The sequence below is a fragment of the Lutzomyia longipalpis genome, chromosome 3 (genome assembly GCF_024334085.1).
Source record: "Lutzomyia longipalpis isolate SR_M1_2022 chromosome 3, ASM2433408v1".
In the NCBI taxonomy this organism is placed as follows: domain Eukaryota; kingdom Metazoa; phylum Arthropoda; class Insecta; order Diptera; family Psychodidae; genus Lutzomyia; species Lutzomyia longipalpis.
This window is the reverse complement of record NC_074709.1, coordinates 1,679,541-1,696,177: the sequence shown is the minus strand read 5'-3', so window position 1 is coordinate 1,696,177 and position 16,637 is coordinate 1,679,541. Positions and strand designations below refer to the sequence as shown.

Here is a 16,637-nt window from a genome sequence, read left to right as displayed (position 1 = left end):
TACATGAAAAAAAAATATGTGGAAGCCAAAGAGAATTGAAGAAGAAAATATCTCTATGCGCGTCTTGTGGAGATTAACAACAAAGTTGCATTTAAAATATTGCAGATGAATGTTTTCTCTCCGGTATATATGAGTTTTAGTGCTTTAGTGGAGTATGTACAGATGTTTGCTGTTGATATACTATCTCAATTCTCATAGCAATGAACATCCCAGTCATTGCAGGGTTGCACACATAAAACTTCTAGGAAACTTTTCCAGACTTACATATTGATTTTAAGCACGAACTAGTCAGCATTATGGTGGGTTGATTAGAAAGTTCGTGGAGCTTTTACGAAGTTTAATTTATGAAGAGAACATTTCATTGTTCTTTTGCTGATTACAAGCATAAGTGAAGGTTCTACAATTTCAGCATATCATTGTAGACTTCCCAGGCAAAATTCATAAAGTATTATATTTAAACTTTGTAACTTGTTTTTTTTTGCTGCTTTAAAACAATATATTTACTGCAAAAAATTTGAATAGCATGTTAAAGTTTAGTAGGCTGTTGTATTTTTAGTCCGAAACTTGTAGAGCCGAATAAAAAATATAAACAATTTTTCAGTTCTTCTTCTCAACATTAAACAAAAGAATTAGAGAATAGATAAGAGATGAAAGACTCCTGCAGAAGGTAAGTAAAGAAATTGCCATATTTTATGAATTTTATACAAAAACGAAGAGTATAAGAACATTTATTAGATCAAAAACTTTTAGCTCGCATTTAAAATGTAAGACTAGTATAAGGTATTTCATTGAAGCAATGATTTGAAGCATTTTTAATATTTTCTTGCAAAACGCGAAATTCTATCTCGATCTTGTTCTCAATTCCTTTTTGGCCCATGTTTCGTTTAATGTGTTTAGTACCTACATTTAATAGGACAAGCTAGTTCCACTCATTGCTTATAGTTTTTTGACTTCTACAAATTATTTTTGATTTTGTGAATATTTGCGGTTTTAACCCTTTCGCGTCTAATTTGTTTAGTCTTGACTAAACAAATAAGACAAAAACTATGAAAATTTTAAAATATTTTTCATAAAATACATCGAAAGAGAAAAGATTTTTCAATAGAATCAACCCCAAAATTTTAAGAATTTATTCAAGAATTGGATATCTTGTCTTCAGACTACGTTCTCGATCACTGCACTAACTGAATTTGTTAAAATAAAATTTAGAAGAAAAATGCTGAACTTTCTCATCAACTATGTGGCACTTTTGGTAGCCGGAGTAAAGAAGTTCCAGATAAAACGTCGACCCTGTTGTGTGATGTATACACAAACCAATGAGTGCACTTCCCAGCATAAAACACACCATGATCCATAAGCTAAACAAGACATTACTTCTATACTAAACTGTGTATATTGGTATTTTCCATAATATACGGAATGAGGAGAAGATGATAATATTGGGAGGTTTTATTAATAGAATTTGTAATATCTTTGGTGAGAATAGTTTTTGGCCGTTTTGGCCAAAAATTCCTCTCTTGTGCCGAAGACTTTTTGGCGGGAAAATTTGCAGAGGTTAAGTGGGAAATGGAATGTGCACAACGTGGGTAAAATGTGGATACAAAATGTGCATGAGATTGATGCAGAAATTACCTTTTTGTAATTTTATCTATCTATGAAGGGTACACCTTTCGGGGTGAGCTCATTTCCTTTTCACCGTAAAACCCATTTGAGTTTTTCGGTGTATTATAAATTGTTCTGTTGAGCTGGGAAAGGGAGCACGGGAGGAGGAGGAAGAAGAAATCCCTCAGGTAGACGAAGTTGTTGGGAGGTTTTAGTATAAGGTCTCTGTTAGTAATGATGCAAAATAATAGGGCGACGTGGATGTGTGCGCTGTATGAATAGTAAAAGATAATACTCTTGAAAATGCTATTGGATTTGAGGTTGTTTTTTTTTTATTATTTCATTTCATTTCATTCTTTCGTATGTAAGCTCCGACTATGAAATGGGTGAGGGAATATAGAAAAGAAGAAGAATGACTAAGAAGAATAATTTTACTGTACAATATCAAATACACAATTGAAAAATGGATGAATGTGTGCCTTATTACCTCGCTATTTTCACAATTTTACTCCACACGTCTCTTTCTCTTTTCATTTTATTATACATATAGTAATATAAAATTGTACATTTGTGTGTATTTGAGAAAATATTAAATTCAAAAAGTTAGTTGTACTCAATACATGCTAGTCGACGGTACGGTGTGAGCCCCATAGTTTTTGGGATTTTTGACGGAATTATATCATAGTTGTGGCACAAAGTCATAAAACATAATAAACTAAGCTCTGTACGAGCCTTGTCTTTTGCGCCCAAATAGCACCGTCTCGCTCGCTCTCTTTTTTTTTCGGGTAAAGAATATTTTAAAATAAGCATGGAGTATTACTGCTATGTTTTATGTGTTTAATAATAATTCCAAGTATCGACCGTGTGCCTTTCCCATTGAGGCCGGGTGAGATAGTGGAAGAAGTGTGTGAAGGAGCCACAAATACAGGAGAAAGAACCCCGACTTGCGCTTCGCATTTAGTCACAGACTAAGAGCTGTGGTAGTCGTGAGAATTTAGTTGACGAGACAACACCGAGGGTGAGTGCTTCCAGCTTATAGCAGCTGCTAACCGTCGTCCCCTACATTGGCCATCCCTGTCGCACCTAGGAGGAAAACTCCTTTAACCGTCTTTACCGGGATTTTCCACATTCGGGATCTCAACTACTCATATATAGCAAGGTACCTACCTCAAATACATATTTTACAATTAGGGAGTGGGGATTTATTCCACCACCCACCCACCCCCTTCGCGTAACATCCCTTTTGTGCCTTTTCACCCTGAAATCCATCTCACATGCACGCAAATATGTATATAACTCCCATTTTTAGTCCCAATAATTCTCTCCCATCCCAACTGTGCTATTCGATCGGAGCGATTAGAGCATTTTGGTAGATTATTTTAGACACGCCACATATACAATTTCATTGTAAGAATGGACGGTAAATTAAACAAATCACACACATTTACTCAATTACTATCTAAAAAAAAAAGACGACTACGCGGGCTAGGAGAGGAGTGATGAAGAAAAAAAAATACCAAAATGCATTGGTATTTGTTCAATTATTCGGTATTTCATAATCAATTTATATTGTCTGTCTGAACTAAATTTTTTTTCTTCTTTCGTTATATTTTCAGACTGGAGAAAATCATGGGGCACGAATTTGAGGCGTTGACGCGCTTCAAGAAGCGCGAGCGTACACAGAATTGGACATTCTCCGAGAAGAAATTCCTCCTTGATCTGTGTCGCAGGGATATGAAGATCATTGAGAATAAGAGGCTCGATAGTGCATTAATTGCACTCAAGAATAGAGCATGGAAGCTCATCCATCAGCGCTTTGCACGCACCTTTGGACCCGATCGCAATTGCAACAGGCTCAAGGAGCAATTCCGCAGGATGAAGGCACTTTCGCGATCGGAGATCATGGACTACAGTCACAGGCTGAGTCGCTTTGGGCAGGATGTGGCGGATAGAAAGCGCCCCAGTTCGTTCTCATTTGAAATATGGGAATTCATGCAGGAAGCCAAAAGGGTTTGCAAGTCTGAGTCAATGGATAATGTGGACTACTCGAAGATGGAGTCATCCCTCGAACGGGATGGCTATGAGAATAGCGATAGTAGTCATCAGGAAGATGATTCCTTGTGCACGACAATCATGTAAGTTTATTTTTAGATTTTTTTCTTTTAATTTCAGTAAAATATGGTTCAGTCGGGTACATTTATTACGTGTCGTGTAGAAAATAAGTACGAAGTATTATACCGATCTGCGAACGTGTTAAATCTGAAACTATAAATATGTTATTAAGTCAAATAAGACTTTAAGAAATTTTTAGTATTTTAAATTTTCCAACAAGATAGAACAAAATGGCTAGAAAAAAAGTTGTAGGGTTGAAAATTTCCAATAAGAACCTACTTCGTCCAATTTGGTTGTTTGTGATTTTCCTACACCCTTGTATGGCTTTACTACCCCAGTATTCCCTATTGAGGGGATGATGTAATAAATTTAACTCTTTAGTTATGGAATGATGCAATAATATTCGAAACTATGCAAAAACTCTGAAAAAAAAATACAAATTAAATTATTCAATTGATTTAATTTATTGATTTATTTATTGATTATGATTTCTATAGGAGTTTTTCTGAAAACATCAAGAAGCTCCTAAGAGGATGAAAATTAATTCATTTAAAGATTTTTCTTTAGTTAAAAATTAGCTGAAAATTAGTCAAATAATTTAGGAAGCAATCGCCGTACTGATTAGAAAATTTCCAAAGGCATTGCTTGAAACAGTGGGTTCAATAACCTTTCAGTAACATCTCTATTATTCTTTGTTTTGTTTTTTTTTAATTGTAGTTTAGATAGTTTTTAAATATCACGTTTTTTCTATGTTTTTTTAACCACACATTATTTTTAAGCACCTGTTTTTAGTCTTTAAAATATTCTCTTTTTATCTTTTATGGGACATTCTTTTCTCCTTTATGGCGTTTACAAGCCTTTGGAAAATGAAGAATTTGAAATTTTTTTATGAAAATATTTTAGTTGAATTTTCAATGTTTGAATTGAATTTAATTTACAACTTTCGTTGGATTATATGGGCGCCTTATTTAAAATTCATTTTTTCGTAATTATTTCATAAAATTGCGAAATATGTGTGAATTATTATTGCTTACAGAATGATTTGTTTTCAAAGTGAATCAGAAATGATTTCTAACTAAAGAAATAATTGAAAAAAAATCGATTTTTATTTATTTTAAAACATAACAAATATGTATTACTTTACTCGTTGAATGGCTTAATATTGATAAAAATGATTTATTTTTAATTTTAGACATTCTGTTTGTATTTCATAATTATTAGACCCCATCCCTTTTAAGGAACTTTGGATAAAATAAATACCTATATTAAAAATATTCGCAATCAATGCCTATCAGCAAATAATTAAAAAAAAAAACAATTCTAAAATCATATTTTTTTTATAGAAAATTTCATATTAAAAAAATCTTTCAGAAGATTAAAAAAATGTCGGATTTTTTTTATTCAAAATTTTTACATTAAAAAAATATTAAGAAAATAAAAGACAAAAATTAGATATTACTAAAACAGCTTCAGCTCACCATAATACTTCTTTATTGTGCTAAATCACATAAAACCAAGAATGATGTTTTGCTCATTACTAAGCATGTTTTTTTTTTATTAAAGGAAAAATAACAGAATTTTTATATGAAAATGGGGTTCATTGAATTTATTAAAACCGAATATAAGGGAGATTAATTTGCACAATAAATTTTTAGACTAAAAATAGCCACGAATTAGCATGTATAGTGTGAAATAAATCTTTAATGGAAGACACATGCATTAAAGTTAAGCTGTGCTTATTTTTGGGATCAAGATATCTTTTGGCAATTTAGTAAGTATTCGGACCACAAAATTGCGTAAAATTAGAATAGCTGATGCTATTAATTTAGTTAATATTCCCTGTTAAATGGAGCACTTTTTGGCAGGATTTTATTGGTGAAATATTTATGATTTAACATTTTTTTTGTAGGAATAAAACATCCCACCATAACATGGACATGTGCGAGGTGCAGATCAAGGAGGAACCATCGGATGTTGAGTGTACCAGCGCTGATCTCCCATCTCCAAAGCAAATGGAAGTTCCAATGGACAGAGACATGCCAGCTACAGATCTCAGTGCCATCGCAGCTACGATCAACACTGTCAATCACATGCAGAACATCATGCCACGCGATCGTTCCATCCAGACTGATGTGTCCGACTTCAATATGAAGGAGTTCTACGAGATGCAAGTCCGCGAGCATACACTCCGCATGGATATTCTAAAGCTGCAATTTGAGACGGCCAAGTATAATCGGGACATTGCGAAGCTCAATATGAATTTAACACTGAAGGCAATGCAACCCAATAAGGGATGAAGCTGTGAGGCTATGCTAATTATCCCCAAAAACATAATACCGTCAGTATTTTAGAAACATATTTTTGCATACTATACCTCATTTCTCACCGCGTAACATGCTGTAAACCTCGTCGGAAAAAAGGGGTTTCTCAATGTAGGAATTTAACTTGTACACCAAAACGAGCCCAATGACCGTTTTTAACTCGCCTTCCATTTGAATTTCATGAAGTATAATAATTTTGAAGTCGTTTTCGCTAAAGAGTTTGTGTCTCTGCTATGGACTTTAGAATTTAATCATTTATTATGTTCTTGAATTGATTTTTCAATATGTATTTAATTCATATAATTTTAGTTTAAGAAAATTTACTGAATTATTTATATAATAATTAAAGAAAAAATTCTAATACTATATTTAGGATAATCTTCTTTATAATTTTCTCTGTTTAAACCTTTCAATATGAAGGCTCTGAAATAAATTAGAACAGTATTTAAAAATATGTTTATTTATTTTTTCTTATTTCCTGGACGTTATTTTTTACTTCCTCTGGAATTCCCGAAAAAAAAGTTGTAAACTCATCTCAAAATAGATCGGTAGAAACTTCTCATTCATTGCGTGAGATTTTGTAATTTTGCTACCTCCAGAGCGTAAACATTCATTAAAAACATTAAATTTTGGCTAAAAATTACAATGTTCCCATAGAGCACACAAGAATTTAATAACAGCCCATAGAAAATGCAAATCATGATTGTTTAATGAATTTTTTGGATATAAATTCGTCAATCCACTGAAATTGACTTTAGTTCTGTGAAGTTATCTTTTCTTTGAATTTGTTGAAGATGAAGAAAATTCTTCTGTTTTGTGGTGTTGTGTTAGTTGCAATAGATGCAATTGTGGCAAATCCATGTGCGAATCCCCCTAAAATTCATCCAAAGGTATGCTGTGATTTCCCTATGCCACTCCCAGAAGCCCTAGTGGCGTCCTGTGTGGGACAATATGGCGCCCAAACGAAACGTGTGCTTGAATCCCTTCTTTCCGGAGGACCTCCTCGTGGAGCGGTGAGTGATTTTACATTATGAAAGTTTCTGAATCAAAGTTATTTTACTCTGTAATCTTGTCCTGAAGTGCGTTGCGGAATGCCTCGCGAATGCAACTGGATTGATTACTGGTACAGATGTGAATGTTGAGATGCTTGTTGGGGGATTCAAGATGGCGGCTGAAGGGAAACCCGAATGGGATGCAGTTTGTGAGAAAGGAGTAACAACATGCGCCAGCATGGTTAAGAGTCTTGCTCCTGCCTTTGATGAGGCAGCAAAATTGCCTCCGCTCGATCCAGCAGATCCCATTTGCAGTGCTGGCCCAGGATTTATGCTCTTCTGCACCATTAAGACTCTCTTTATGGTAAGAAAGATTTATCTTTGATCTTCTTCCTCCTCTTTCTCAATAATTTGTTAAATTACGCTGATTTTTTACTCCAGGAATGTCCAGCGAAGTACTACAAAGCATCCCCAGAGTGTGATGCTCTCAAACAGTATGCAGAGACCTGTCCTCTGAGTTTCTAACTTCAGTGATCATCGTGGATTTTCTGGGATTTCATTAAGACCAAGGCAGCTTCTTCTTTTTTAGTGTAAAAAAGCATATTTGTGTAAATAAAGTAAATCGTGAATTTACTAAAAATTAAATTGGTTTAAATTTCGTATAAAATTTTTCATTCTAGGCCCTAAGATTGCTTAAAGAATCCAAAATCAGCATTACGGCTAAAAATTTTATCTTATGTATTCCAAAGAATAATGAATCATATTTTTATTTAATTTATTGTTAGTTAAAAAGCCAAGAGAAAATGAATTAATTCATTCATAACTTCCACACAGAACTGACTGGGAAAATGACCTTTTCACTTTACATATTTTTTATTGTTTCTTTTCTATGAAAAAAAAAAAAAATGCAAAAATGATCTTCACAAAAATAGATCAATGCTGTTTTTGGGCGGAAGCGTCAGATTATGACTAATCTCTTCCAATTTTCCACGGAAAATTACACATAAATTAAATTATGAATCGTCTGATTTTTCAATTTGGAAGCAAATAGCTTGGCTGAATGCTCGAATGAGTTATTTTATTCATAATATTTTTTTATAACCTTTCCTTCATCTTTAAGGATCTTATTCGATCGTCTTATTTAGATAATTCTCAGGATGTTCTATCTAAAAGATTAACAAAAATTAACAAAAGTTGAAGAAGAAATATTATAGTTGGATAAAAGGTTTTTAATTTTTAAATTGGTTTTTATAACCAAATATGCTCAATTAAAAAAAAAAGAATTCTGTAATGAAATTTCATAGCGCATCTCTATGTGTGACTTAAAAATTGTCTAGAAAAATTGTAATTCAATCAAAATTTCTTCATTTGCACAAGAAATATTCTCTTTTAAATGACTTTATTCGTATTTTGCGTGAAAATAAAATTTTTTCTGCCATTTTCCTTCATTCAAAACGATAAAAGAAAATTGACCGAACCTACTAAATACAGTACAAATAGACAAATTTGTGTTAATAATTTTTATTAAACAGATCAAAACGATTCTATGCATTATATGACTAGAAATTTTTATTCAAGAGAATTTTCTTAGAAAGCTTAGGCCTAATTTTATAAAGAAAATATTTCCTAAATCAAATGCAATATCAACTACAAAATTCTAAACAAATTAAATCAAATAATTTGCCAAAAAATTGATCAAATTTATTTGTTGAATTTAACACAATTATACCTCATTATCAAAATCAGCGACATAAAAAAAACGGCTGACATTGAAAGTTTTGGCTTATAAAAGGGGCATCATTCCAATAAATCATGCAGAGTTCTGTCCAAAAGTGTCCAAGTGAAGTGATTAAAAATGCAGAAATACCTCGTGATTGGTTTTGTGGTTGTTGCTCTGGCGTGCAATGTAAGTTTCCCTGTGGATACAGTGCCCAAAGATCTTTGCCTGTAATTCGTTAAAAATATTCAAAAATTTTCCTCAGGCCACGAACGTGGATGGAAAGAACTGTGTCCCACCAAATAAAGCTGTAAGAATTTAATTTAAAACGTGCAAAAGGGGGTATTTTTGGCCAATAAAAAAATGTAATTAATTCAATGTAGAATCCTAAGGAGTGCTGCCACTTCCCGCGTCCAATTAATGATGATCAATTCCACAAATGTGTCGAGGAGTTTGGGAAGCAAACACGCAGGAATTTGGAAGCAATTGAATCTGGAGGTCCTGCAAGGGGATGCGTGAGTTGATAAAATTTTGGGAACTCAATTTGAGGATTAATTTTGTTAATTCTTCGCGATTCTTTCAGTGCGTCTCTGAATGCGTCATGAACTCCACGGGAGCCGTTGTTGATGGACACATCGATGTTGGTATAATGAAGCGCGTTATGAAGGAAGTGAGCGGTGATGTGTCTGAATGGGAGGAAATTGTGGGAAAAGCCACGGAAAAGTGCATTGGTGAGGCTGAAGCGAAAACCGATGAATTTGAGAAAATCATGCTGCTTCCCCCACTGAATCCCGATGATCGCGTTTGCAATCCCAAATTCGGCTTCATGATGGAGTGCATTATGAAGGAATTGTACCTCAATTGCCCCGAGAAGATCTTCCAAAAGGACAAGCCTGAATGTGAGGAACTCAAGACCTACATGGGCGAATGTCCGTATCCAAAGAAGAAGTTGGAATTGACTGAGGAAGAATAAATCACGCATTGCAAAAAATAAGAAACAAATAATCTCGTTGTAAAGTTCACCAATTAAGTTTGCATCATTGTGACTCTTTGCGGAAATTTCAAATAAAGCTGTGAAATAAAATTGATTCGTCGAATTTCTCTGGATTGCATGGAATTCCTTAATGAATTCTGAATGAAGCAATACGTGGGAATGGGGATTTATTTTAAGAGAATATTTTTTTCTCATCGTTTCCTTAAAAATTTGTAGGAAATTGGTTAACCCAGATATGTTCAGGAGTTTTTTCCGAAATTTTCCAGAATTTTGACTTCAAAAATGACTAGAAAAGACTATAGGAATTCAAGAATAAACTTCTTGAATTTACGAACACTTTTTAAAATTCTTCTTTTAATAGATTTTTTTTTACTTTTATAAAAATAAAAAAGCTTTAATGTGAGTAAATTTTCAGAGAGATTTTCAGGCATAATCTGGGTTAAATTCAAACATGTTTTTATGCTTAAAATTTTTACTGACGAGTTGTTAAAAGCACCTAAAAAGCCGAAAGAATGCGTTAAATAGAGAGACATCTGAATGAATGGAAACACCTCATTTGAAGAATTATTTCCATTAAAATAGATTAATTCAAAATCATAATTTTTAAATTCTATATTTTTTACATATTTTGTTTAGCTTAAAAAAAAATAACCCAAGGTTCAAAAGTTCACATTTAATCAAACCAATAGCTCTTCATTAGAAGAAGTTTTATTTATTTTAATTTTCTTTTTTTTCTCGCCATATTAACCATTTGTCATCCCATTTACCCCATTTGACGGTACCCAATTCCTTGTTAGACTTTTTTCTTATACTATAACAATAAAGTTAGGTCAATAAGGAAGAGTTTAGATTCTGCGTATAATTTTTACAACTTAAACAACTCTTACGCAAATTAATGAGAGCTTCTACTTTATGTTTATCTTGTAACCTTATTTATTACTAAAAATCACTTTTTTTAGCATATCATAAGACTAATTCTAAAATAAAATTTTAAAGTTCTTTACATAAAAAAAAAATCTAAAGAAGTTTATTAAATGCCGGAGAATAACTTTCAAAGCGTATTTTCTGCTTAGAAAGTTTTTCTTATAGGTAATTAAGAGATTTAATTGAAATTTGAAGAACTCGAGAAATTTCTTTTAATTAGAACTACACCAAAACGAGACATAAAATACGTAGTTTTATTCTTTTTTATCATTTTGTTTCTTGAGTTGTTTTTCTTTATTTGAATTTCAACGATTTTTTATCTCAACTTTTTCAGGAAAAAGAAGAATATTTAGGACTCTTTTCAAGACTTTTTTCGCTCTCTAATCTAACAGTTAGTCTTGATCTTAGCTTTGTCTAATAAAAACGGAATAAATGCAACAAGATGCATAATATAGATTATTTTTTTATGACCTAGACCATTTCTCAAAATTACTTTATATATGTACATACATACATTTTTTTTATTAATAGTTAGTTGCAAGTAAAAGGTTTTTTGAGAATTTCCAGAATTTTGTAATTTAATAAAATTCCCAATTTGCATTTATTCAAGTTTCTTCTGATCTTTTTTTTGTGCTTCCAGGAAACACCAAATCCGCTTTTTTGTGCTTTCCACCACGCAAAATGCTTCACGGTATGCGCAGTCCAAAGTTCAATATTAATGATTTATAGTGGCATAAATATTTTGGAGAAATCCCTGAAGAAGCACCGCATAATCGATGTTAGTACCTGAAGGTTTTGAATTAATCATCGTTGATCGTTTTTTTTTTTTGTGTGTGTGTATTCAACTGCAAATTGAGGAAATGACGAAAGAGAATTTTCTTTTGGACATTGGTGTGTGTACAAGAAGTACCAACGCTGGGACACTTTGGCGACGTGAGGGCATTTTATGGGTGACTGTGGCGGGGATTATTCAATCAATGAATAATATTGCTCATGGAGTTTAAGCTGGGAGTTTCACTCACTTCCTCGCATATCGGCCAGAGTACAAAGATTTTTCAATTATACAACACAAAACTGTTGTATATGGCCCCGATACAATTTGGTGGGATTACAGTGAAGTAGGTTGATTGGGTGAAATCACACACAGAGACTGGTCTGCTGGGTATGAGATTGGCTTTGCTAAAGGAGAGTAAAGTTGAAGAAAAAAATGTCTGGTTTAGATGAAAAAAAAAGACAGACACAGCAGTGGTTGACCAGTGTGCCCAGTCAAAACGTGAACTTTGCCTCATATATGATTGATTTTATGTTGTCTGGGGGGAACTCTGATAACAAGCGAACGAGTTAGAAAGTGATCTTCATCGCATACGCTGTGGCATAGTTATGTAAGGCAGCGATCGTGACGGTGTAATCATGTGGATTCTTGGTGGATGCTGCTGGGTGCGATGGTGCGCTTCCAACATAAGCCCATCGCCCACGCAAGATCGCAAGCAAACACCTGTTTTTGCGATCACGCCGTGTACCGATCGTACGATCGCGATCGCTATGTCCGCTGCCCAACCTTGGGGCACATTTTCTGCTCCGCAGGTCAAATTGTCATCCGAAAGATGGACACACTCGATGGAAATTTAGTTATTCCGCTCCCAATCAATGTCACCGAGTTCATAAATTAATTAATAGAGCTACTTTTTTTTCCTCACGCCGTATGCCCCCGAGAATTTCCAATATACTATATATCTAACATTCCAAACTACGACTAGACACCGCGCAAAGCTGAGAAAATTAAGTTGAATTTTTTTTTACATAATTGATATGCTTGCATGCATATCAAAGTTCAAAGCATAGAGCTATGTACGTACAAAATGAACTTGCTTAGAATTGAACGGGGTGTGCATTCTAAATTAGAAGCTTCACTTTCAGGTTTTTTTTTCTTCCAAACTTCCTTTGAAACTCTTTTTTTACGTGGATTAAAATGCAACAGTATTGCGTGAGAGTTTTTACGCAGACAATCGATGATCTACTTATCTCATCGGTACGTACCGAAAAATATCCCATAAAATGCAATTAAGCTTAAAAATTAAAAGATTGTGGCTGTTTTGAAAGCAAAATTGGTAACCATGACAGGAACCAATGCTTTTATACTTAAAATAGGTCATTGAACTACGAATACGCTTTGGAGCTTTTCTTGCGAGGTCGAACAACTATTTGCGTCGTGCATTTGATTATGCTAAAGCTGTGTGATTTCTTGTCAATAAAAGCGCCGATAATTTACAACGAATTAATGATCAAGAAATATGACTGAAGGTAATTTTCTTCAATGTTTTGCTTTGTATGTCTTTTGCACACAAAAAGAGAATTCATTCAAAAATTCTTTTTTGAAGAGGAGACGGAAACGGAAATCTTTTCAAGAAACTCCCAATTAGATGATCAAATGATCATATTTCAATAGATTCGCCTTCTCAATCCACGGCTATGTAGCATTGTTATGCATTTTTAATTAAAAAATCACCAAAAATTATTTTACAGAGTTATTTTTAGTTTTCTTACCAAATAGAATTTTCATTTATTGAAATCTTGTTATGTACGTATTAGCAATTCTCTGTTAATAGATCTTTATGATTGAAATTCTTACATTTTTTTACAGAAAAGAATCTCTCTATTCTGTAAAAATTTCTATGCTAATTAAATAATCAAATATTTATCATGAAAAAAAAAACTCCCAGATAACCCCTGTAAGAGTTCGAACGGAAGTACTTTAAATTTAATTCTTAAAATTTATTATTTTCCAGTTTTATGTTTCAATTTTAAAGAATAAAGAAGAGTTAAAGATCGCAATTGATCGTTCACTTGGAATAGCATACTTTATTGCCTATTATCGCACTAAGAAATGTTTAAGTATTTGGGGGGAAAATCACCAAGATGTTCTTAAAAGAAATCCCGGATCTCTAAGAACTTTATATATTTGTGTAACCTTGAAGATCTCTATAAACAAACAAGACTGGAATCAGGTGTGATCGCGCGGTGTTTTGTCATTTTTTTTTAGATTAAAATTCCACCGTTTTTTTCGCTTTGACTAATTAAAACTGTGTCTCCACAATTTCTTTATTTTTTGGCGGTTTTTTTTTCATCTAAAGATCGCGATCGCAGCACAAGTGATCGTGCACGATCGTTGGGTGTTTGTGAATGAAGAAATTCATCAGAAGAAAGTAAGAATGGTAGAAAATTGAAAATGATTCCATGGAATTTGCAGTGAAACTGTGTGTGTGTGCAGAAATCTCGCGATCGTAAATTGATCACAAAAGAACGGAAGAAATGAAGGAGATGGCGAAGACATGCAGGGTGGTGTGACCATTTCCGAGAGCTACAATTGGTCTGAAAGTGGTCGGATGAGAGATTTTATCAAGCGCAAAGTGCTTTTTATTAGTGCCTTCCCCACATATTATATTCGCCAGCATGTAAACGCGATCGCGTGGTATGAGGGGCATTTTTGACCATCACCAGATTGGATCATCAGATGCTTTGCGCGAGTTGCTCACAGAGTTTTGCACATTGGCCGTTTTTTCTTCGCTTTTCTCACATATCATATTTCCACCAAAAATTAAAGGCACAAATATTTATTTTGACAATTTATCGCCATGACCAGAGTAATTCTAAGATCTCAGTGGATTCTATAGCGCGATGATCAAGCATTTTTCTTATGGCGCAATGTGGGGGCCTTTTGTCAGCAAAATTTCAATAAGCGACACTTTGTCTCAAAAGCGTCACGCGGGTGATGATCGCGCGCAAAGCAATTGAGGATTCTTATAGGTGGTTGGATGTTTTTTTTGCACCTTTACTTTACAACATATTTACCTCCTGGTGGATATCCCACTTCACTAATAGTAAAAGCGGAAAAGAACGCCATTTCATTGCGCGCTGATGAATACTTATTCAGCAAGTTTCACTTTGCCAATATTTTGAGAACATGAGAATTGTCTACACAAAAAAAAAACACTGCAAATAAACATTCACAATTGCTCTTACGCATTTCGAAAAGGTAAATTATGCAAATGGTTTGTTTGCGGTGTTCCATACAGAAAGTTTGGGGTGGGACAAGAGAGCTGAGAATTAGAGCATAATTCTTCCAAGAAAATCCCATGACATGCAATAAATCATTTACTTAATGATTTTCACAATATTTTTTTGAATTTTTTTTCTGAAGAATTTACAGAAAATATTGAATAAAACCATTTGAGAGTTGAGAGTTTGTTCTTGACTTTGAGAAGTTTGAAAAACATTTTTTTTCTTGCAACGAACGATTACTCACCCAAAACTCCCAAAACACTTATCGCACTCATTTTTTTTAACTATTCCTATCATTCCTATCTATACTATTTATTTGGCAAATAAGACGAAAATAAAGTTGTAGTATTTTGTGTACAAATTGCAGGGAAATGTTTTTAAAAGATAATTAAAAAAGGATATCAAATAAAACTTTAAAAAGCTTTCTTTTTTCTCGGTTTTTCTATGGGCATTAATTTTTTAGTTTTTAACGTTTGATGTTTCTTTTTTACGTTTCGTAACAATTTTTGTTTTCTTAATATCTGATTTTCTTTTATAACTTAACACGTTTTTTTTGTATTTGGCGATCTTTATGTATTTGAAGTTTCTTTTTAAACGTTTGACATTTGTTTTTCTAACATATTTTTAAACATAAAAAAATTCCAAACCCATATTTTAAGCATAAAAAAGCGAAAGAACGGTAAGTAAAACTTACGGGCTGTGATTCTTTCTTTGTCAGTGAAATGTGAAATTAACTGAAAATTGAGGATGGGCAAATTTTGAGGAAGGCTTTCTCGCGCACCGAATCACAGCCAACGCGCAGATATTTTGTGAAAAGCCTTAATCGTGGGCGTTGGCTGTGATTCGGTACGCGAGAAAGCCTTCCTCAAAATTTGCCCATCCTCAATTTTCAGTTAATTTCACATTTCACTGACAAAGAAAGAATCACAGCCCGTAAGTTTTACTTACCGTTCTTTCGCTTTATACTGTTCCATTCATGCTTAATTTTTATCTTTGAAGTTTATATATATTTATCTTTGCATTTTTATATGTATATATAATGTATATGCATTTATATATATATTTTACTTTACTTTTATATGTGTATATATAAAACGCCCCGCTTCGCGGGGCGTTGGTCTTATGCAACTCAAGATATGACATGTTAACTTTAAAACGCGATATCTCCGGAACGGCTACATAGATTTTCTTCATTTTTGGCACGATGAAAGATATTATAGCCAACTATAACATATCAAAATATGAAGCAATTCTATAAAGCGGTGCTCGAGATATTCATCGAAAACTCATCGAAAATTTTGTTTTTGATTTTAGCGCCACTTGCGGTCATTTTTTGAACTTCGGATGTTCTAGAGAGTTGTAGGGTTTGTTGAGATCTTTCATTTGAGCCCGGGTTGATCAAAATCGGTTAAGCCGTATTCGAGTTATGGTCGATTTTCGATGAAAAATTGTGGCGGCCATATTGACTAAACGGCTTGACCGATTTTGGAAAATGAGGTATTGTTGGAAAGCTCTTGATGGCCCCTACAACATATAAAAATTTCAGATTTTTAGCTATTACAGGGGCTGAGATATAGCGAAAACAAAATTAGGGGGTTATTCAAAATGGCGGACGGGGGGGTGGGGGGTTGGATTTGACATCATAATCGTGTGTCTTCCACCCGATATATGAACTTTGCCGTTGACCGCAAGTCTCTATCTATTACCGTTCTCTTGCAATATAGCGTTATATTCCGGCCGGACGGACGGACGGACGGCCGGCCGGCCGGACCAATTTTTGGCGCATACGTTTTTTGGAATGTAGGGACCCTAATTCGTGCTCATCCCAAGTTTGAGCCCGATCTGACGACTTTGCATTTTTGAGTGTACACAGAAGCTGTGCTTCTTTTAAGAAAGAATCACAGCTAAAAAAATAT

General features: G+C 33.8%; 4 protein-coding genes across 5 annotated transcripts in view; 3 read left to right on the top strand and 1 right to left on the bottom strand.

The window, feature by feature from the left end:
- Positions 1-16,637, bottom strand: part of LOC129794014 (protein N-terminal glutamine amidohydrolase) — a 69,747-nt gene that overhangs the window by 15,096 nt on the left and 38,014 nt on the right. The window lies entirely within an intron of this gene.
- LOC129794010 (uncharacterized) lies at positions 159-6,487 on the top strand. Of its 2 annotated transcripts, none has more exons than XM_055834582.1 (3): positions 159-2,761; positions 3,219-3,737; positions 5,624-6,487. In XM_055834582.1, exons 2-3 carry the CDS (start codon positions 3,232-3,234, stop codon positions 6,009-6,011), a joined length of 894 nt encoding a protein of 297 aa, XP_055690557.1. In that variant the 5' UTR covers positions 159-2,761; positions 3,219-3,231; the 3' UTR covers positions 6,012-6,487. The 2 variants fall into 2 exon arrangements, with proteins under 2 accessions (XP_055690557.1, XP_055690556.1); XM_055834581.1 differs by having other exon boundaries at positions 2,233-2,620.
- On the top strand, positions 6,798-7,667 carry LOC129794019 (general odorant-binding protein 66-like). Its single transcript, XM_055834593.1, has 3 exons — positions 6,798-7,048; positions 7,116-7,391; positions 7,469-7,667. Exons 1-3 carry the CDS (start codon positions 6,830-6,832, stop codon positions 7,550-7,552), a joined length of 579 nt encoding a protein of 192 aa, XP_055690568.1. The 5' UTR covers positions 6,798-6,829; the 3' UTR covers positions 7,553-7,667.
- On the top strand, positions 8,842-9,841 carry LOC129794016 (general odorant-binding protein 66-like). The gene is made up of 4 exons (XM_055834589.1): positions 8,842-8,933; positions 9,010-9,054; positions 9,128-9,259; positions 9,328-9,841. Exons 1-4 carry the CDS (start codon positions 8,883-8,885, stop codon positions 9,715-9,717), a joined length of 618 nt encoding a protein of 205 aa, XP_055690564.1. The 5' UTR covers positions 8,842-8,882; the 3' UTR covers positions 9,718-9,841.

Bases quoted from the DNA above. Each gene is read 5' to 3' on its own strand.
- LOC129794010 (XM_055834582.1), top strand. From the start codon at position 3,232: ATGGGGCACGAATTTGAGGCGTTGACGCGCTTCAAGAAGCGCGAGCGT. The intron at 3,738-5,623 runs GTAAGTTTATTT...TTTTTTTTGTAG, and splicing joins TCCTTGTGCACGACAATCAT to GAATAAAACATCCCACCATA.
- LOC129794019 (XM_055834593.1), top strand. From the start codon at position 6,830: ATGAAGAAAATTCTTCTGTTTTGTGGTGTTGTGTTAGTTGCAATAGAT. The intron at 7,049-7,115 runs GTGAGTGATTTT...CTTGTCCTGAAG, and splicing joins GAGGACCTCCTCGTGGAGCG to TGCGTTGCGGAATGCCTCGC. The intron at 7,392-7,468 runs GTAAGAAAGATT...TTTTTACTCCAG, and splicing joins CCATTAAGACTCTCTTTATG to GAATGTCCAGCGAAGTACTA.
- LOC129794016 (XM_055834589.1), top strand. From the start codon at position 8,883: ATGCAGAAATACCTCGTGATTGGTTTTGTGGTTGTTGCTCTGGCGTGC. The intron at 8,934-9,009 runs GTAAGTTTCCCT...AATTTTCCTCAG, and splicing joins TTGTTGCTCTGGCGTGCAAT to GCCACGAACGTGGATGGAAA. The intron at 9,055-9,127 runs GTAAGAATTTAA...AATTCAATGTAG, and splicing joins GTGTCCCACCAAATAAAGCT to AATCCTAAGGAGTGCTGCCA.